Below are 19132 nucleotides of genomic sequence, written 5' to 3'. Positions count from 1 at the left end.
AAACCCTACTAGCGACTGTGGAAAGCGAAACCAAAACTCCTGGTTCTATGGGAGCTTGACCCCACCCGTTCAGGCTGCTTCTGTTCCAATGTTAAAACAAAAGGTCTTATAAGCTGTATACTCTCATGACTCTGGTAGACTGCTCGTTACCTCTCTCTTAAAAAAAAACGAGGAATAAGATTTGATTAGATTCCCTATAGTGTGGAAACTGGCCCTTCGGCCCAACCAGTCCACACTGACCCTCCGAAGAGTCACCCAGACCCATTGCCCTCTGACTGATGCACCTAACACTGCAGGGCAATTTAGCAAGGCCAGTTCACCTGCCTTGCACATCTTTGGACTGTGGGAGGAAGCCGGAGCACCCGGAAGAAACCCACGCAGAATGTGCAAACTCCACACAGACAGTTGCCCGAGGCTGGAATCAAACCTGGGATCCTGGTGCTGTGAGGCAGCAGTGCTAACCACTGAGCCACTGTGCCACCATAAATACACCTCTTAAAGCCACAGTATTGTCACACTACATCACTATCTAGGAGAAAATGAGGACTGCAGATACTGGAGATCAGAGTCAAAAAGTGTGGTGCTGGAACATCGCAGCTGGTCAGGCAGCTTCAGAGGAGCAAGAGAGTTGATGTTTTGGACATAAGCTCTTCATCACATTGCTGATGAAGGGCTTATGCCTGAAGCGTTGACTCCCCTGCTCTTCGGATGCTGCCTGACCTGCTGTGCGTTTCCAGCGCCACCCTCTACATCACTATCTACTCGAGCTGTTTGGTTATGGAGCATCCTGCAAATCTTTCCAACACAAGCTAGAGGCAAACGGTATGAGCCAGATGAATTCTTGGTCAGCCATGAGATGAAAATATCTTTGGACCCTCTGTACCTTCACCATCCACAGTTCTAGGTTGCAACATGCAGGGAAAAGTGCAACACAGGCTCCCCCTGAACTGTAACACATGCAATTAGACAGATTAAAGGCACTGAAAATGTGTTGCTGAAAAAGCACAGCAGGCAGCATCCAAGGAGCAGGAGAATCGACGTTTCGGGCATGAGCCCTTCTTCAGGCAGCTCCTTGGATGCTGCCTGACCTGCTGCGCCTTTCCAGCAACACATTTTCAGCTCTGATCTCCAGCATCTGCTGTCCTCACTTTCTCCCACATTAAAGGCACTGCCTTCTTAAATACGCATTCAAATTAACCACATTCAAATTTCAGTTGAAATGATGTGAAAAGGTGTTGGATATGAGAACATTTGTCTGGTAATGTCGCTGGCTGTAGCTCTTCAGAAACTATTAATGTTTCCTCTTCTTCTGTTGCAGTTCTCCCATTCGGAAATGTGCTCGTTGTGACTCCTTTCTGGAAGAGATAAACTCCAAATTGCAAGGTACAGTTCACCGTGTTGTTGTGGTCTCCCTGTGTGATTTATTCCCTGGGTAGTAATCTCTTATCGTTGTCCCTCCTTCCCCTGAATGAGGTTGGCTGAAGGGTGATCCGTTCAGCCAATGAGAAATGATAGCGGTGCTTGATTGTTGTGGTTCCTAAGTCACTGCTATTGGTTCATTTTTAAACCTCTTTCTTACCGACATCTTGTTATCTTCTTCCATGGTTGTGTCCTTTTATTTTCCCTGATTTTGTTTTTGTTATTTCTCTCTCTCCCTCCTTTATTGGTTTTTCCATTATTAACCACCTCTCTCATTCCTGATGTTTCTTGCGGCTCTCTTTCTCCCTTTAGTTTTCTCACTCGCTCTTTCTTTCACTTATTCCTTCATTGCCTGTTTCACTCCTGCTGATCAGTGTTTATTTTGGTCACCTGTCCTTCCCGCTGTCTTTATTTCTTAAATTTATCGGTTGCTTCTGTCTCTTTCACCTGAAGCTAACTTCCATCCTATCACGATCTCAATGGTTCCGGGTGTCTCCATCATGAATTCTGTTTTAATATGTTGTAGTAACAGAGTAAGAGGCCAACAAAATGACATGAGGACATGTACCTTTCTCCACGTTATGGTAGATCATTCATTTTTTAAAAAAAATTCATTCACGGGATGAGTGTGTTACTGGCCGTGCCAGCATTTATAGCCCATCCCTAATTGCCCAGGGGGCATTTAAGAGTCAACCACATTGCTGTGGGTCTGGAGTCATGTGTAGGCCAGATAAGGATGGCAGTTTCTTTCATTAACAAACCAGATGGACTTTCACCATCAATCAGCAATGATTTCGTGGTCATCATTAGTTCCGAATTTTTTTTGTTGAAATAAAGTTCCACCATCTGCCTTGGCATCATTTGAACCCAGTTGCCTGGAACATTACCTCGATTAACAATCCAGTAATAATACCACTAGGCCCTTGCCTCCCCAGGTTATCCACCCTGCTGGTAAATTATGGTGGCTGTTTTAGATCACATAGCAATACGGAGATGACATTGATTGATATAGAATCATACAGTACAGAAAAACCCCTATAGCCTATCAAGTCTGTTCGGCCAAAAGTATACTAAATCTATAAGTGTCTCACTTTCCAGCCTCTGTGTAATAGTTTTTAGTCACAATGGCTCAACTTTCATCACAGTCCACTCCAATCAAGCACAGTGCACATCAGTTGTAAATAGACTCACATAACCAAGGGCAGAAACATTGAACACTGCACTGGGAAGTGTGGCACAGTGGTAGTGTTGGTACTTTAAGTCAGGAGGCCTGGGTTCAAGTCCCACCTACTCCAGAAGTGTGTCATAGCATCTCTGAACAGGTTGATTTAAAAAATATCTTAAACGCTGCACTGAAGAAACACCTCATACAAATCGCACGCCACTTTTCCTACACGCAATAGCGGCTACTCCAGTAAAGTGCATCATCGCTTATAAAGTTCTTTGAGATATTCTGAGATTATGAAAGTTACTATACAAATGCAAATCCTTTCTCTCCCTTTTGATTTGTTAGTTTTTCTTTCACTTTGAGATCTTAACAGTGAAGTTTTGCTGGCTGATGCAATTTCAAGGATATATCAAGGATGTGAAATTTGATTTATTATTGTACCTAAGTAGAGTGAAAAGTTCCGTTTGGTGTGCAGTACAGGCAAATCATACCATACAAAGTACATTAGAGTAATAGAACAGAGCGAGGAATACCATGTTACAGCTGCAGGGAAGGTGCACAAAGAGCAAGATCAACATTAGATTTGAAATTTGAGAGGTCTATTTTGAACTCTGATAACAGCGGGGAAGAAGCTGTTCTTCAATCTGTCGGTATTTGTGTTTAAGCTTTTGTATCTTCTGCCTGACAGAAGAGGTTGGAAGAGACTATAACCAGGGTGGGAGGGGTCTTTGATGATGTTGGCTGCCTTCCTGAGGCAGAGAGAAGTGTAGATGCAGTCAATAGTTGGAAGGTTGGTTTGCGTGATGGACTGGGCTGTGGTCACAACTCTCTGCAGTTTCTTATGGTCCTGGGCAGAGCAGTTGCCATATCAAACCGTGATGTATCCAGATAGAATGCTTTCCGTGGTGCATCTGTAAAAGTTGTGATTTGGAGATGCCGGTGTGGGACTGGAGTGTACAAAGTTAAAGTTGACAAGTGTCTTTACGGAGATGCCACATTTCCTTAGTCTCCTGAGGAAGTAGATTTGTTGTTCTGCTTTCCTGACCATAGTGTCTCCATTAGTTAATTTTTGTGCAGCTATGTTTAATTTGGCAGGGTTTGCATTATTGTCACTCTAACAGTATGATATCTGTATGTTTAACAGAGACATAAAACTAATGTCTATTTGGAGGATGTTATTTGACCCAGTCCATTCCATCTTATCTGTGTTTTTAAGATCTGTTTCAATAATGCTCTTATGAAATGACTTGGGATGCTCAGTTCCTATAGCTGTTACATAGATGTAAGTCATTGCTGCACAGAGCCTAGGACTGTCAATGCCAGGCAAATGAATGTTTAGTCATGAGTCATCTATCCGAGGTTTAATCTGTGGCATGAGTAATTTGTAGCTGAGGTCTGTAGATCCAGTAGGAGGTCTGCATTTCCACCAGCCCCAGAGATTTACAATCTAAATTCTGGGTGCACATCACTTGTAGCCAGGAGTAGAGATGTGCTGTGCATGAATCCGTGTTTCAGTTTTAAAAGCAGATGTTGTTGTTTCTGCTCTTTAGATTACAATGCCAGGAGCAGCGAGCTCCAGGAACAGCGGGACACGACCCTGAATTCACTGAATGAGGTGCAGGCCCTCACCCAGGTATGTTGAACTCCATTGTAGCTCCTCAATGGAGACCTTGAACAGGTTAAGATGGCCCTGCTTCTGTGTAAGGGCCAGCAGCCATCAAGAGAAACCAATGGTTCCAGCAATAAGACTATTACTTGACAGATACTGGTGGGTAGACTCACTCCCATCTGGAAGGCTCAGATCTCTTCCCTCCGATGACTGCTCCCACGTCTCTCACCATCTTGACTTGGCTATTCCTTCAGTAAATCTTGGAACTCCATCCCTAACGGCATTGTGGCCCTGCCGACAGCACAGGGACTGTGGCAGCTCCAAAAGGCAGCTCATCACCACGGGGCGGCACGGTGGCTCAGTGGTTAGCACTGCTGCCTCACAGCACCAGGGACCCGTGTTCAATTCCAGCCTCGGGCGATTGTTTGTGTGGAGGTTGCACGTTCTCCCTGTGTCTGCACTGGTCTTCCCTACAGTCCAAGGATGTGCAGGTTAAATGGATTGGCCATGTGAAATTGCCCATAGTGTCCAGGGATATGAAGGGTAGGTGGACCAGCCATGGGAAATGCAGGGTTACAAGGAGAGAGTGGGGGGTTCAGACTGGATGGGATGTTCTATCAAGGGCGAACTGGCCTGATTCCATATTGATGATTCTATTATGTTGTCAAGGACAAGGGTAACTAGGGATAGGCAATAAATGCTGACTGAGCCAGCATTCTGTAAATGAATGAAAGAAACTACCCATTCTTGTGCCAATACCATCAGCCAAGGAGGCTGTAAGTATATCAGGATGTGGGAGTTCAATGGTGGCACCCATTGATCTGTGTTTTGGGCTCCAAGTTTTAGGTCCCTGTCTCTTCCATTTGGCAGAGATTGCCCTTCCTCTTGCAAACACGAGACGTTGAAAGAATAGGAAGAAACTGGGCCTGACACCATTAACACCACAGAACGTTACCTCTTTAAACCATTCCCCAAACACACACACACACACACACACACACACACACACACACACAATCAAGCTTTTGACTGTGTCTCCTGGTCTCCTTTTCGAATTGCATTCCTGTAAAGGTGGAATGCTTCCTAAGTTCCATATAAAATGCAAACTGTAGTCCAGTCCCTGGCTTGTGCACTTACAATGAGCAAAAGTGAGTTTGAGCTGCTTTTGATTCAGCATTAGACCAAGGAGATTTTGTCCTGTGTATGAGATTTTCTGATTAACTTTGAATTCTGAAGCCTGTACCTCACAATTTAAACACCCAGTGGAAATTCTGGTCTCGTACTCCCAAGTGAATGGATGACGACTTCTCTCCACCTGCTGTTCTTCCAAATTCATGCGAAGCTCCAATAAATTTATGAAGTTTCCTAACCTCTGGAGGAGGTCCAGTCAGCTAGATGCTTAAAGCTGAATAATCAGATGAGATATATGACCTTTTGCATGATAACCCTGCTGGTTAGCCATTGCTATTGCTCTTAATCTGACTCTGTCCTTCTCACTGTTGCTCAGATAGTCTTTGCTACTTATATCCCACTTTTAACCCGTTAGGTGCTTAGAACTTTGAACAGTACAGCACAGAAACAGGCCATTCGGCCCTTGTTTAGCTGAATATGACGCCAAATTAAATGAGTTCCTTCTGCCTGCCCTTGGCCCCTATCTCTCCATTCCTTGCTTATCTAAAAGCACCGTGAACACCCCTATCATACTTGCCTTCACAACCACTCCTGGTAGTGCCTTTCAGACTCCAACCACTCTCTGTGTAAAAACACTTCCCCTCACATCGCCTTTGAACTTTCCCCCTCTCATATCAAAGGCAAACCTCCTAATATTAGACATTTCAACTCAAGGCAAAAGATTCCAACTGTCAACCCCATCTACGCATCTCATAATTTTACAGATTCCTATCAACTTTCCCCTCAGTCTCCACCTCTCCAGCAAAAACAATCCAGGTTTTTCTAGCCTCTCCTTATAGCTCATACCCTCCAATCCAGGCAGCATCCTGGTAAACCTCTTCTGCACCCTCTCCAAAGCGTCCATATCCTTCCTGTTCAGAAAAGATTTACAAGGATGTTGCTGTGAGCAGAGTGTTAGAGTTATTGGGGGAGACTGAATAGGCTGGGGTTGTTTTCATTGGATAATTGGAGGCTGAGGAGTGACCTTACAGAGGTTTATAAAATCATGAGAGGCATAGATAGGATAATTAGACAAGCTCTTTACCCTAAGGTTGGAGGAGTCCAAAGCTAAAGGGCATAGGTTTAAGATGAGTGGGGACAATCTAAAAAGAAATGAAGGAGTAACTTTTTTACACAGAGGGTGGTGCGTGCTTGGAATGAGCTGCCATGGAGGTGGTGGAGGCTAGTACAACTGCAACATTTAAAAGGTATCTGGATGGGTATATGAATAGGAAGGGTCTGGAGGAATATGGGCCAAATACTGGCAGATGGAACTAGGTGAAATTGGGATGTCTGGTTGACATGGATGAGTTGGACTGAAGGGTTTATTTCAGTGCTGACAGCAACTATTTCTGGCAGCATCTATGGAGAGAGAAACATTTGGAATCCAGTGACCCATCTTCAGAACTGAAGGTTCACTGGGCAAGAAATGTTAAGTGTGTTTTTGTCTGTCCACCGATGTTGCCAGACCTGCTGAGATTCCCCAGCAATTTCTGTTTTTGTTTTAGATCTTCAACGTCTGCAGTTCTTTGTTTTATTTTAGCCCTGGAGGGACTGCTCAGACTGGAGGTTCTGTGGTGGTGGTGCCCCTGTAGACCTCTCTCAGCGTGTTCTCAGTACCGTGTGTATGGGTCCAGACTGTTCCAGTGCTCCTTAGCAAAGGCTTTAGTGGCTCCTAATGAAGGGCTTTTGCCCAAAACATTGATTCTCTTGCTCCTCGGATGCTGCCTGACCTACTGTGCTTTTCCAGCACCACTCTAATCTAGACTCTGATTTCCAGCATCTGCAGTCCTCACTTTTGCCTTGCGTACGAATGGGTTAATCATCCCAATGCGGCTTTCAATGATGCTGCAAAATGCTCATCACAACAATCATAGTCATTTCAGACTGGGATGCTTCAGGAAACAACAACAATAGCATTATATTGGTAATTAGAGAGCAAGTTTCATTACTCCTGGGAGAGCAGAACTGATGTATGAAAGAAATCAGTTCAGATAATATTCACTGACATTTAGAATAAATATCCTAGAGGCCTAGAAAGTTCTAATACAATGGACAATGTAAACACAGGAAGGATGTTCCTGATTACTGGGGAGAGGAGAGCCAGGAGTCACAGACTGAGTTGGTCATTTGGGACTGAGTGAGGAGAAATTTCTTCACACAGTAAGTGGTGAGCCTGTGGAATTCTCTGCCACAGAAAGCAGTTGAGGACAAAACTTTGAAAGCTTTCAAGAAGGAGTTAGATATAGTTCTAAGAGCTAAAGGATCAAAGAGTATGGGGAGAAAGTGCGAATGATCAGCCCTGATTATAGAGAATGGTGGAGCAGGTTCAAAGGGTCTGCTCCTGCTTCTACTGTCTATGTTTTTATGCTCTTATGTTGTATAGACCATCAGTGGAAGATGTTTTGCACATTAGCTTAACTTTTGGACTCATGGGGGTGGTTTGATAATGGATTCACACTGACAGCTATAATAATGCAGCCGAGTCTTGTGATCGTAAATGAGAATGTTGACATTTCAATCCTCTTTTGACCTGACTGATTCACTAATCTAACTGGAAATTAAATGGCACAAGTTTAACTGCAATTAATTAGTATAGTTATTGTGCAATGGCAGGAGGAACTTTTATCATTCAGACATTTTATGTCGCTGTTCTGTGACCTGCAATGAATTTCAATGTATGTCAAAGCTGCTGTAAGTGATTTCCCCCATCCGCATCAACTTCAGTGTCCCTTCCACCTCTCCCGATGGATCTCCATGGGCATTAGCTTTTCTGCAGTTATTTCCCTAAGTGAGAGTGTAAGGCTGCACCTACACTGTGATCGAATGCAGACTATGTGACTGTAGCATGCTAAGCTTGATCACGTTTACCACCAACTCTCCCTCTGCCCAGTTGTCTGTTCTGAAACCTTTAGCCATCACTGCCTTGCACTGTCTTCCAAGACTCCTCTCTCTTGTCGTGTTGTCACCCATCTTCAAAAAGACACTGAAAACCCATCTGTTCAGCCTGGCTTTCCAATCCCCGATCTATAGCTTCCTCCTTTTTTTTTGAAGTATCCTGCTAAATAGGCAATTATTTGCATTTATACAGTGCCTTTCACAACCACAAACATCCCAAAATGCTTTATAACCAGGAAGGCACATTTGAAGTGCAGTCACTGTGATAATGTTGGAATTGCAGCTACCAATTTGATCACAGTCAGCTCCCAGAAACAACAACGTGATAGTGATTAGGTAATCTGTTGGATTTTTGCACATGTTGATTGATGGATGAGTATTGCCCAGAATAATAGGCATAACTCTTTGTCAAAATAGTGCTGAGGGATACTTTATATCCACTCATTTGGGCAGATAGGAATCTAAAAGACAGTGCCTCTGACAGTGCAGCACACCCCCAGTGTTGTTGCTTGACTGTCAGTCGAGGTTTTTGTGCTCGAACCCTGGACTGCAGGATTAGACCCAGAACCTTGTGAGTCTGCTACCCACTGAGTGATTGTACTCTGTTAAGGATCTGCTTTAGCAGGTAGCTGAGGACACCCTCTACCTGCACATTGCAACAGGGAGTCCTGCATCAATGGTCAATTTTAATTTTCACTCGCATTGTCTGTTATGTCAATTTGAGTCGCTCAGGTGGAGCAAGCTCACCCAAATTTCAGCCCGAGACTGAATCTGGAATCTTTCTGTAAATATAGAGTCATTGAGGTGTTCAGCACAGAAACAGATTCTTTGGTCCAACTCATCCATGCCAACCAGATATCCTAAATTAATCCAGTCCCATTTGCCAACACTTGGCCCATATCCCTGTAAACCCTTCCTATTCATATACCCATCCGGATGCCTTTTAAATGCTGTAATTGTACCACCCTCCACCACTTCCTCTGGCAGCTCATTCCATTCCCGCACCACCCTCTGTGTGAAAAAGTTGCTCCTCAGATCCCTTTTATATCTTTCCCCTCTCACCCTAAACCTATGCCCTCTAGCTTTGGACTCACCTGTCCTGGGGAAAAGGTCTTGACCAATCACCCTCTCCACATTCCTCATGATTTTATAAACCTCAATAAGGTCACCCCCCTCAGTCTCTGACACTCCAGGGAAAACAGCCCCAGCCTATTCAGCCTCTGCCTCTAGTTCCAACCCTGGCAACATCCTTGTAAATCCTTTCAAGTTTCACAACATCTTTCCTGTAGCAGATTTAGTTCACCAGGAAATAATCCTTTCACCAACTTGGGTCATCAGAGCAGCTTTATAGTTGTGTGTAATGTTTTTTGAATATCTGACGAATAAATTGCTGCAATTAGTCATTGCATTGTGTCTTCACAGATTGACAGTCTGTTAGAGAGATGTATGGGCTGATTCAAATGACTCACCAAAGTACTCACCCAATGACTCAAAGAATCAAATTGAATTCCAATTATTTACCAGAAAGTGAACATCGAACTATCTATATTCATTGCCATGTTTCAGATTAAATGATCCATGGAGCAGGTTTTCAAGTTCTTAAAGCTTTGGGCAAACTTTTTTATTTGTTAACTTCAAGGGAAAAGCACCGAGCAGTGGAGAACTCTTCCACTTTAATCATTTCTCCTCAGTGATCAGATCCAAGTCACTGAGTTACACAGTGAAGGCAAATCTTTTTGTTTAGTCATTAGTGATTGTGCAAATTTCAAAAGTACATTGAGTACCTGGAAAGGTTAATCTGTTGTTTGATTTCAGTGATGCGTCCCAGAGGCGAGACACTTGGCTTTGGCTGTGTATTTTTAATCCTTCAGTTCACTGCCACTGTGACCGGTTTACTTTGGGCACTATCATGGAATCCATACAGTGTGGAAAGAGACCCATCGAGTCTACACTGCTCCTCCGAAGAGCATCCCACCCAGAGCCTTCCCACCTACCCTATCCCTGTAACCCTGCATTTCCCAGGGCCAATCCACCTAACCTGCATATCTTTAGACAGTGGGAAGATACCGGAGCACCCAGATGACACCCATGAAGACACAGGGAGAATGTCTGTGTGGATTTTGCACGCTCACCCAAGGGTGGAATCGAACCCAGGCCCCTGGTGCTGAGAGGCGGCAGTGCTCATCACTGAGCCACCATGGTGCCCTATCCCTTTGAGCGAGTCAAGAAGTTGAACTTATTCATTTCTTTTTATCCTTTTGCGGGATGTAGGTGTCACTGGCTGGACCAGCATTTATGGACCATTAGACATAGAAGTAGGCCATTCAGCCCATCAAGTCTGTTCCTGAATTCAATGAGATCTTGGCTGACCTGATTATCCTCCACTCCACATTCCCATCTTTATGCATAACCCTTGATTCCCTTATAGATTAAAAAGCTGTCTGTCTTAGCCTTGAATATACTGAATAACCCAACATCAACAGCCCTCTGCAGTAAAGAATGTCACTATTTATTGTACATCTCTAATTGCCCCTGGAGAAGTCCCTGAACTGCTGCATTCCATTTGGTGTAGGTACACCCACCATGCAGGGGAAGGGAGTTTGACTCCATGACAGTGAAGGATCGACTTCTTATTTCCAACTCAATATGGTGAGTGTCTTGGAGGGGAGCTTGCAAATGTACCTGTTGCCCCCCCCACCATCTGTCTAGATGGCAAAAGTTGTACCTTTGGAAGTTCTTCATCCTTTCAGACCGGCAACTGTTTGAGAGAAAACAGTTCTCATTGACATTGTAAATGGGTGATCCCTTTATATTCAGTGTTCCCTAGATCTAGTCTCCCCTGCACGGGGAAGCATTGTACAGGTATCCCCTTATTTTCGCAAGTTCGCTTTATGCCACTTTGCTAACCGAAAGAAATCCGATGAGAATTTTCGCTTTTATGAGAAAATGCTAATTTTCTCCCATATAAATTAATACTTCTTTGATTTACGCCATTTCAGCTACAAAAGGTTTCATAGGAATGCTCTACTTTTGGATAGTGAGGGATACCTGTATATTCCTGTAGACAGGCTATCAACCAAGGTGGATTTTCCAGCACAGTCTGACCACAAGCCGTTCCCTTGAAAGTACACCATGAAACATTGCACAGGTACAGTGCACTGAAAAGGCAATGAAATAAAAAGTGACTTTCAACTTTTGAATTTGGATAGTTTAGGATATTCTGTGAGTGAGCAATTATCATAGAGTCATAAACACGTATAGTACAGAAACAGATCTTTCGGTCCAACCCATCCATGCTGACCAGATGTCCCAACCTAATCTAGTCCCACCTGCCAGCACCCGGCCCATATCCCTCCAACCCCTTCCTATTCATATACCCATACAAATGCCTCTTAAATATTGCAATTGTACCAGCCTCCACCACATCCTCTGACAGCTCATTCCATACACGTATCACCCTCTGCATGGAAAAGTTGTCCCTTGGGTCTCTTTTATATCTTTCCCCTCTCACCCTAAACCTATGCCCTCTAGTTCTGGACTCCCTGACCCCAGGGAAAAGACTTTGTCTGTTTATCCTATCCATGCCCCTCATGATTTTATAAACCACTATAAGGTCACCCCTCAGCCTCTGACTAATTGGTACATGATGATAAACTGTAGTCATCTGTTTTGAAGGGACTGCAGGAGACGTTGAAGCTTGAACACCAGTTGTCTCAAACTCTTCAGAGGGAGAACCATAGCTTCAGCAGACGCAGCCAAGAAATGACTGAACAGGTAGGACATTCTGGGAATATTGCCAGGCTGATTGATCCTTCTCGACCTCCTAATGGGTGAAATGCGTGAACTTTGACTGGGCAGACGCTGTGTTAACACTCCCTCGGTGACTTGCATTCCATCTGTGGATCTCTCCTGTGTCAGAATCCTCCGCATCGCCTTCTGAAAGGGAAGAAGTGGAGATTTGGGGTGTGGGGCAGTGAAAATTTAAAGAGCAGGAGAAGGCCAAAGAAACAGGAGATTGAGGTTTTGAAGGAAAGGGCGAAAGGTAAATAGCAGAAGTAATTCTGTAAGTGAGAGGCATGGTAATGGAGGGAGCTATTCCAAAGATAGACCAAGGAAGGAGGTGTGCAAGCCTGGAGTTGCATTCTTACGTTGTAAAAGGACCAAGTTGCTTTTCCAATGTGGTCTTTATTGTTCATTATTTAGGGAGATATTCACTCATAGGATGTGGGTGAAGCTGACTTAAGTCAGTATTTACTGCCCGTCCCTACTTGCCCAGGAGACAGTTAACAGTCAACCACATCCTAGTTGATTATAACCACATGGTATGTCACATGTAGGCTAGACAGGGTAAGCATGCCAGATTTCCTTCCTCACAGGATATTACACACAGTACAGATCTCTTCCTCAAGCAATGCAGGTTGGGTCATTGAATAGATTCAAGGTTGAGTCAAAATGATTTTTGATCTACGAGGAAATCAAGGGGACAGGCAGGAAGATTACCTTCAGATCAACCATGATGCCACTGAGTGGCAGAACAGCTTCGAGGGGCCGAATGGCTTGCTGCTGCTCCTATGTCTTACATTTTTGTTGTTTGCTTCAGAAACAAGCCAGAACAGACATAACGGGATGAATGGCCACCTTCGGAGTGTTATAAACATGTCAAACTAGATTCAATTCAATTGTAGGGGCACAACGATCAGTCAAGGATGTAATTAAGTCTTTATTTCATTCTGTGGAGAGGGAGAGCACACTGATTCTTTTGTATCTGTTTTCAAGAGGACATTACCAGGAGTCTGTAATAATTTCTGTGCCTTTCAACAGTTGGCCACTCTGGTAAAAGAGCAAGAAGATTTGACAAAAGCTTACAGTAAGCTCCCAGAGAGCAGGAAAGGGAATGCCTCTGTTGATTACTGGGTGCCTCGATCACACCTTGTGCAGGTAAACATGTTCATAATGATTTCTTAGTGAATTTAAGCAAAGAGCATTCTAATGTGACGGTAAATTGAAAAGAAAAGCTCACTTTCTGAATGGCGTGACTGAAAAGTGAATGAGTACGTTAGTTCCACCAGCAGGATAAATGAACAAACGGAGAGTTTAGCACAGTCTGCGAGCTCAATGACTTGCCTCACTTTGCTTGCAACAAGTAGGACAGAGAGGCTAAATTACACTCTGATGTTGGCTGAAGACAGTTGCCCATTGTCTCAGGAGCTTCAATATTCTTTTAATGGGTTTACAATACTGTGTGAAGGCTCCTGAACCAGTTATTGTCAAATTCAGGTTTACCCAGGACTGGGATGGATCAAATTCCAGCGCTACTCAACGTAGCATCTGTAAGGCCAGCTGGTACCGCCAGCTCTTGCTGAGGTGTAGAAAAACAGGAGCAGGCCATTCGGCCCATTGAGCCTGCACTGCCATCAGCACGATCATGACTGATCCTCTATCTCAGTGCCATACACCTGCGCTCTCCCTCTCTTCACACCTTTAGTGTTTGCGAAATCGTAAAGTCATACAGCACAGCACAGCAGAGGCTCTTTGGCCCATCGTGTCTTGCTCTGACCTATCTATTTTAATCCCAGCACTTGGCCCATGACCTCAAATTTTATGACGTTTCGAGTGGTCATCTGTGTACTTTTTAAAGGTTGTGAGGTTTCCTGCCTTGACTCCCCTCTCATTCCAGATTCTTGATGTTCTTTGGGTGAAAAAAACTTTCCTCAAATCCCCTCTGAACCTCCTGCCCTTCGCTGTAAAATATTGCTTCCTTGTTATCAAACCTTCAACTAAAGGGAACAATTGCTTATTATCCACACTGTCCATGCTCCTCATAACCCTATACCCTTCCAGCGGGTCCTGTCTCAGCCTTTAAAGTATAAGGCTGTGCAATATAGGAGCTGAATTAGGCCGTTTGCTCCATGGCTGATATGCTTATCAACCCCGTTCTCCTGCCTTCTTCCTGTAACCTTTGATCCCCTAACCAAGAACCAACCTATCTCTGTCGTAAATACACTCAGTGACATGGTCTCCACAGCCTTCTGTGGCAATGAGTTTCACAGATTAACCACCGTCTGGCTGAAGAAATTCCTCCTCATCTCAGTTCTGAAGGGTCATCCCTTCTCTCTGAGGCTGTGCCCTCAGGTCTCAATCTTGTGGAAACATCTTCTCCATGTCCACTGTTTCCAGACCTTTCAGTATTCAGTGAGATTCCCATCCTCCCACTCAATTTCTAACCTCCGTCGAGTACAGACCCAGAGTCCTCAACTGCTCCTCACATGACAAGACCGTCATATTTTCTTGGAAGCCTCCCCTCCGAGGTCAGCACACCTTTTCCTTAGATACAGGGCCCAAACCTGCACTCAATTTTCCAAATGCGGTCTGACAAGAGGCCTTATGCAGCTGCTGTATATTTCTGTTCTTGTATTCTAGCCTTCTGGAAATGAGTGGTACCGTTGCATTTGCCTTTCTGCATTTGCAGTGAAGAATATGGATACATTTAAGGTGAAACCATACAGATGAGATCGAGTGCGTTGTGTTGTGGTGTAAAGATAATGATCTCTCCCACAACATCAGCAAAACTAAAGAGCTGGTCATCAACTTCAGAAAGAAAGGAGAAGGACCCCCCCCCCCCCCCACCCCCCACCCCCAACCCACCCCCAACCCACCCCCATCATCCACATCAATGGAGCCGAAGTGAAGATGCTCAAGAAAGTCATGTTCCTTGGAGTGACGGTCACCTACAATCTGTCCTGGAGCACCCACGCTGATGGTCAAGAAGGCACAACACCTCTACAACCACCAGGAGGCTAAGGGAATTCAGCATGTATAAGTACCCTCTCCAACTCTTATGGCCATAAGAACCTTTTTATGGATGCATCATGAAAAGCGTTCTATCTGGATGCATCGTAGCTTAGGACGGCAACTGCTCTGCCCAGGATTGTAAGAAATTACAGAGAGCTGTGAACACAGCTCAATCCATCACGGAAGCCGACTTTCCATCCATTGAGTCCATCTACACTTCTCACTTCCTCAGAAAGGCATCCAATGTCATCATAGATCCCTCCCATCCCAGTTATAATCTCTTCCAACCTCTTCTGTCAGGCTGAAGATACAAAAGCTTAACCATATGTACCAAAAGGTTCAGGAACAACTTCTTCCCTGCGGAATGGAACTCTCAAATTTAATGTTGATCTTGCTTTTGGTGCAGCCATAACTTTGTATTCCTCGCTCTGATGCATCATCTTCTAATCTTTTATGGTATGATCTGCCTGTACTGCACGCAAGACAAAACTTTTCACTGTACCTCGGTACATGTGGTAATAATAAATTTAATTAAATCAAAACATTTGAGGGAGAGGGGAACCAAGAGGGTTATGAAGATTAATTTAGATACAAAAACATAAGCATGTGGTGTCCAAAGGCTTGCTTCTGCGTGATCCATGAAATCAAGTTGTTTCTATTAGTTAAATGCATCCAGGGCTTTCACCTACATTCAAGTCCAGTGTTTGCTCTCTGCATCATGATAACCTCTTGATATCAGCCCAGAAGTTACAGTTGCCAGTTTGGATCTCTTTTACCTAATGTTCTGGATTAACCATCTACATTTAATTTATGATGTTCACTACCTCTCCAATCATTCCACTGCGGGTCTTCTGACTTGTCCGTCAAAAAGATTCCATCTCGTGTTCAGTCATAACCCACTCATTCTCCTAACGACAAGAAATAGGCTCCTATTCTTTATCAACAGCATTTGAATCTATCCCTTGTTTCATGATGATCATAACGATTTGGCAGCATGGTGGCTCAGTGGTTAGTACTGCTGCCTCACAGCACCAGGGACCCAGGTTCGATTCCAGCCTCGGGTGACTGTGTGGAGTTTGCACATTCTCCTCACATCTACATGGGTTTCCTCTAGGTGCTCTGCTTTTCTCCCACAATCGAAAGATGTGCAGTTGAGGTGAATTGGCTATGCTAAATTGTTCAGGGATATGTACACTAGGTGCATTGGTCAGGGGTAAATACAGAGGTAGGGGAATGGGTCTGGTTGGATTAATCTTCTGAGGGTCGGTATGGCCTTGTTGGGCTGAAGAGCCTGGTTCCACACTGTAGGAATTCTATTAAAAAACACCTTTGATTCTTCATCCATTCTGTGGGCTATCATAACTGGGAAACATAATTGCCAACGCCACTCAGGCTCATGTATTTTACCAGGAGTCACTGAGTTAGTGTGCCAGCGATTAGGATTGGCATCTGTCTGATCTGCGCAAATCTCACTGGATTAACCTGCCGCTGTCTGCGTGTCACAGAACGTGGTTGAAATGGTGAAGTCCCAGGAGGATCAGAAACTGCACTTGGAGGAAGAGAATCGGAAGCTGAAGGAAGACCCTGGTTTTCAAAACTTCCAGAAGCTGGAAAAGGAGATTCAGAGCTTGCAGCAACACCTGGATGTGAAAACGGAAAAGGTAACCGCAAACAGTCTCAGCAACTTGCCTTGCGATCAGTGAAGGTTGTGTGTAATTGTTACAGAGAATCTGTCCTTGCTGGGAGTTAACTGTGTGAATCTTCCTAACAAAGTTCTCACTAAGGAACTTAAATATGACAATCTTGGCAGGAGTTCAAAATTCATGTACATAGGTGTTATAACCCAGAAATTCAGTGTTGGAATCAATACTTACTCATACCTACATTTATTTACAGACTGAATAAGCATTAGCCTCCAAGCTGCAATGGTATTATGATAGCACGGTGACTCAGTGGTTAGCACTGCTGCCTCACAGCACCAGGGACCTGGGTTTGATGCTACCCTCGGACGACTGTCTGTGTGGAGTTTGCACATTCTCTCTGTGTCTTCGTGGGTTCCCTCTGAGTGCTCCAGTTTCCTCACATAGTCCAAAGCTGTGCAGGTTAGGTGGATTGGCCATGCTAAATTGCTGCATAGTGTCCAGGGATGTGCAGGTTATGTGGATTAGCCACAGTAAAAACCCCCATGTGGGGTTACAAGGATTTTTTGGGGAGGAATGGGTCTGCTTGGGATGCCTTGCAGAGGATTGGTGCAGCCTTGACAGGCTGAATGGCCTCTTTCTGCACTTTCACCTTAGTAAGCAAAATATTCCATCGATTAAAACATGTTTCTTCTTCCAGTTCTGTTAAGTGATTCTGTTAAGTTGGCTTCTTGACTTGCTTAACACTTGTCATAATTGCATCGCAGATGGCTGCCATGGCTTGTGAAATGGAGGCGCTAAGACACAAGAATGAATGTCTCATGACAGGTAAAGAGCTCTATTCTCTTCCATTGCTGCCGTTCCTTTCAAGGCTTGTGCTGATCTCTGACGCTATGCTCCTCATCCCTAACCCCCTTCCCCAACAGCAAACATGAAGGATTGGCAGCAGGTCCAGGGCTTGAGGGAGCAAAGTCATGACTCATTGATCAACACCATCCTGGGGTCAGTTTCGAGGCCATCCGATGGGCATCACTGCAACCCTTGGGCGATGCACTTGCTTCAGGACCTCCAAACTGGTAACCAAGGAGTGAGGGAGCCATCTTCCTGTCGGATGGGGGGCTCGATCTCGCCCACAGCGACCCCTAGTGACAAGGGTGAGCAACGGCACATGGGCTGCACCTCACCCGGTGCTCCCCGCGCTGAGACCTGGCTCAGCGGTATGTCGACAAGGTTCAACAAGCACTCAAGACGGGCTGGCTCGCCAGACTGGTCATCTCCTGCTATGACCCAGAGCAGGACTCCATCTCCTCCCAGACCCAACTGTCCTGATGCACCGCCGAATGCTAGCAAGTCACCGCGCGATTTCTCTTCAGAAGCTCAGAGTGAGGACGAGAAGTCGCAGGGAACAGTGATGACTCCTGCAATGAAGTGTTCGCTTCTGCTATCCCCTCGGCCTTTTAGATTGCACAGGGCGAACAGGAATAAAAAATGACATCCTTTGGTGAAGGACCAAATTATTTTTAAATAGACAAACCTTTGCATCCTTTTAAGAACCAAAAATGATCGGAACTCAACACTCTTAAAGGGATCATTGCCTTTGTGTAATATTGTGTGGCGTTAATGTGCTGGAATATTTTGTTTTGGAAAGGATTGCTCATGTTTAAGGACACAATTATGAATGGTTCCACACATCAGTGTGCTGCAAGTCGGTTGGTTTATGAGCGAGACAGACTTGGGAAATGTTCCTCCATCTCGGTTGCTCGGCCTTTGATAAATTGCATGTTCGCAGAATCTCAGACCATTCAGTCCTGCACCGACTCTCTGAGCATTTTGACTTTGTGCCAAATTCCTTCCCGTTTCCCATCTCCCTGTTTCCATTGAAACAATCACCCAATGCCCCCTCTTGAACGCCTCGGCTGATCCTGTCTCCACCTCACTTCCATGCAGCGCGTTTCAAACTGGGACCACTCACCGTGTGGAAAAGGTCTTTTCTTTTTATCTCAAAATGGCTTCTTTTGCAAAAGTTGGCACTGCAGAGGGCGGTGCCAATGGGTGGAATAATGGTTTTACAATGGTAAATGCATGGTTACTCAATTCCTTATTAATTGATGAATCTTTATCATTTCTGAATAGTCATTCTCAATGTAAAAACTGGTTATGTATAGATGAGTTAAGACCAAACATGGCCAGTCCAATATGAATAAAACAGATATGTTTAATATTCCCACCCTCCCCATCATCTGATAAGGGTATAATTATTTCCCCACATTTTGAGTAACTTTGTGCAAAGATATAAGGGGCAAAGCTGTTTTCTGAAGGTATATCATTTTATAGTTACCCTGTTCAGATGGACATGAAAACCCCAAAGCACTTTTTCCATCTGTCCACCAAATGTTCTGTACAGTTTTCCCCATCCTTCCCATTAATTGGTTCCTT

General features: G+C 44.5%; 1 protein-coding gene across 1 annotated transcript in view; it reads left to right on the top strand.

Moving 5' to 3' along the window:
• The window catches only part of LOC132834709 (myosin-9-like), a 112446-nt gene extending 94258 nt beyond the window's left edge, over positions 1 to 18188 (top strand). The window contains exons 27-33 of the mRNA XM_060853671.1: positions 1319 to 1383; positions 4138 to 4220; positions 11940 to 12038; positions 13086 to 13202; positions 16562 to 16717; positions 17464 to 17524; positions 17623 to 18188. Of these exons, the coding sequence (XP_060709654.1) occupies positions 1319 to 1383; positions 4138 to 4220; positions 11940 to 12038; positions 13086 to 13202; positions 16562 to 16717; positions 17464 to 17524; positions 17623 to 18188 (1147 nt within the window). The remainder of the gene's footprint in view (positions 1 to 1318; positions 1384 to 4137; positions 4221 to 11939; positions 12039 to 13085; positions 13203 to 16561; positions 16718 to 17463; positions 17525 to 17622) is intronic.
• Positions 18189 to 19132: the final 944 nt, after the last annotated feature.

The sequence above is a fragment of the Hemiscyllium ocellatum genome, chromosome 42 (genome assembly GCF_020745735.1).
Source record: "Hemiscyllium ocellatum isolate sHemOce1 chromosome 42, sHemOce1.pat.X.cur, whole genome shotgun sequence".
NCBI classification, from domain to species: Eukaryota; Metazoa; Chordata; class Chondrichthyes; order Orectolobiformes; family Hemiscylliidae; genus Hemiscyllium; species Hemiscyllium ocellatum.
Note: the sequence above shows the minus strand (reverse complement) of the source record. Positions and strands in the feature narration are given on the sequence as shown.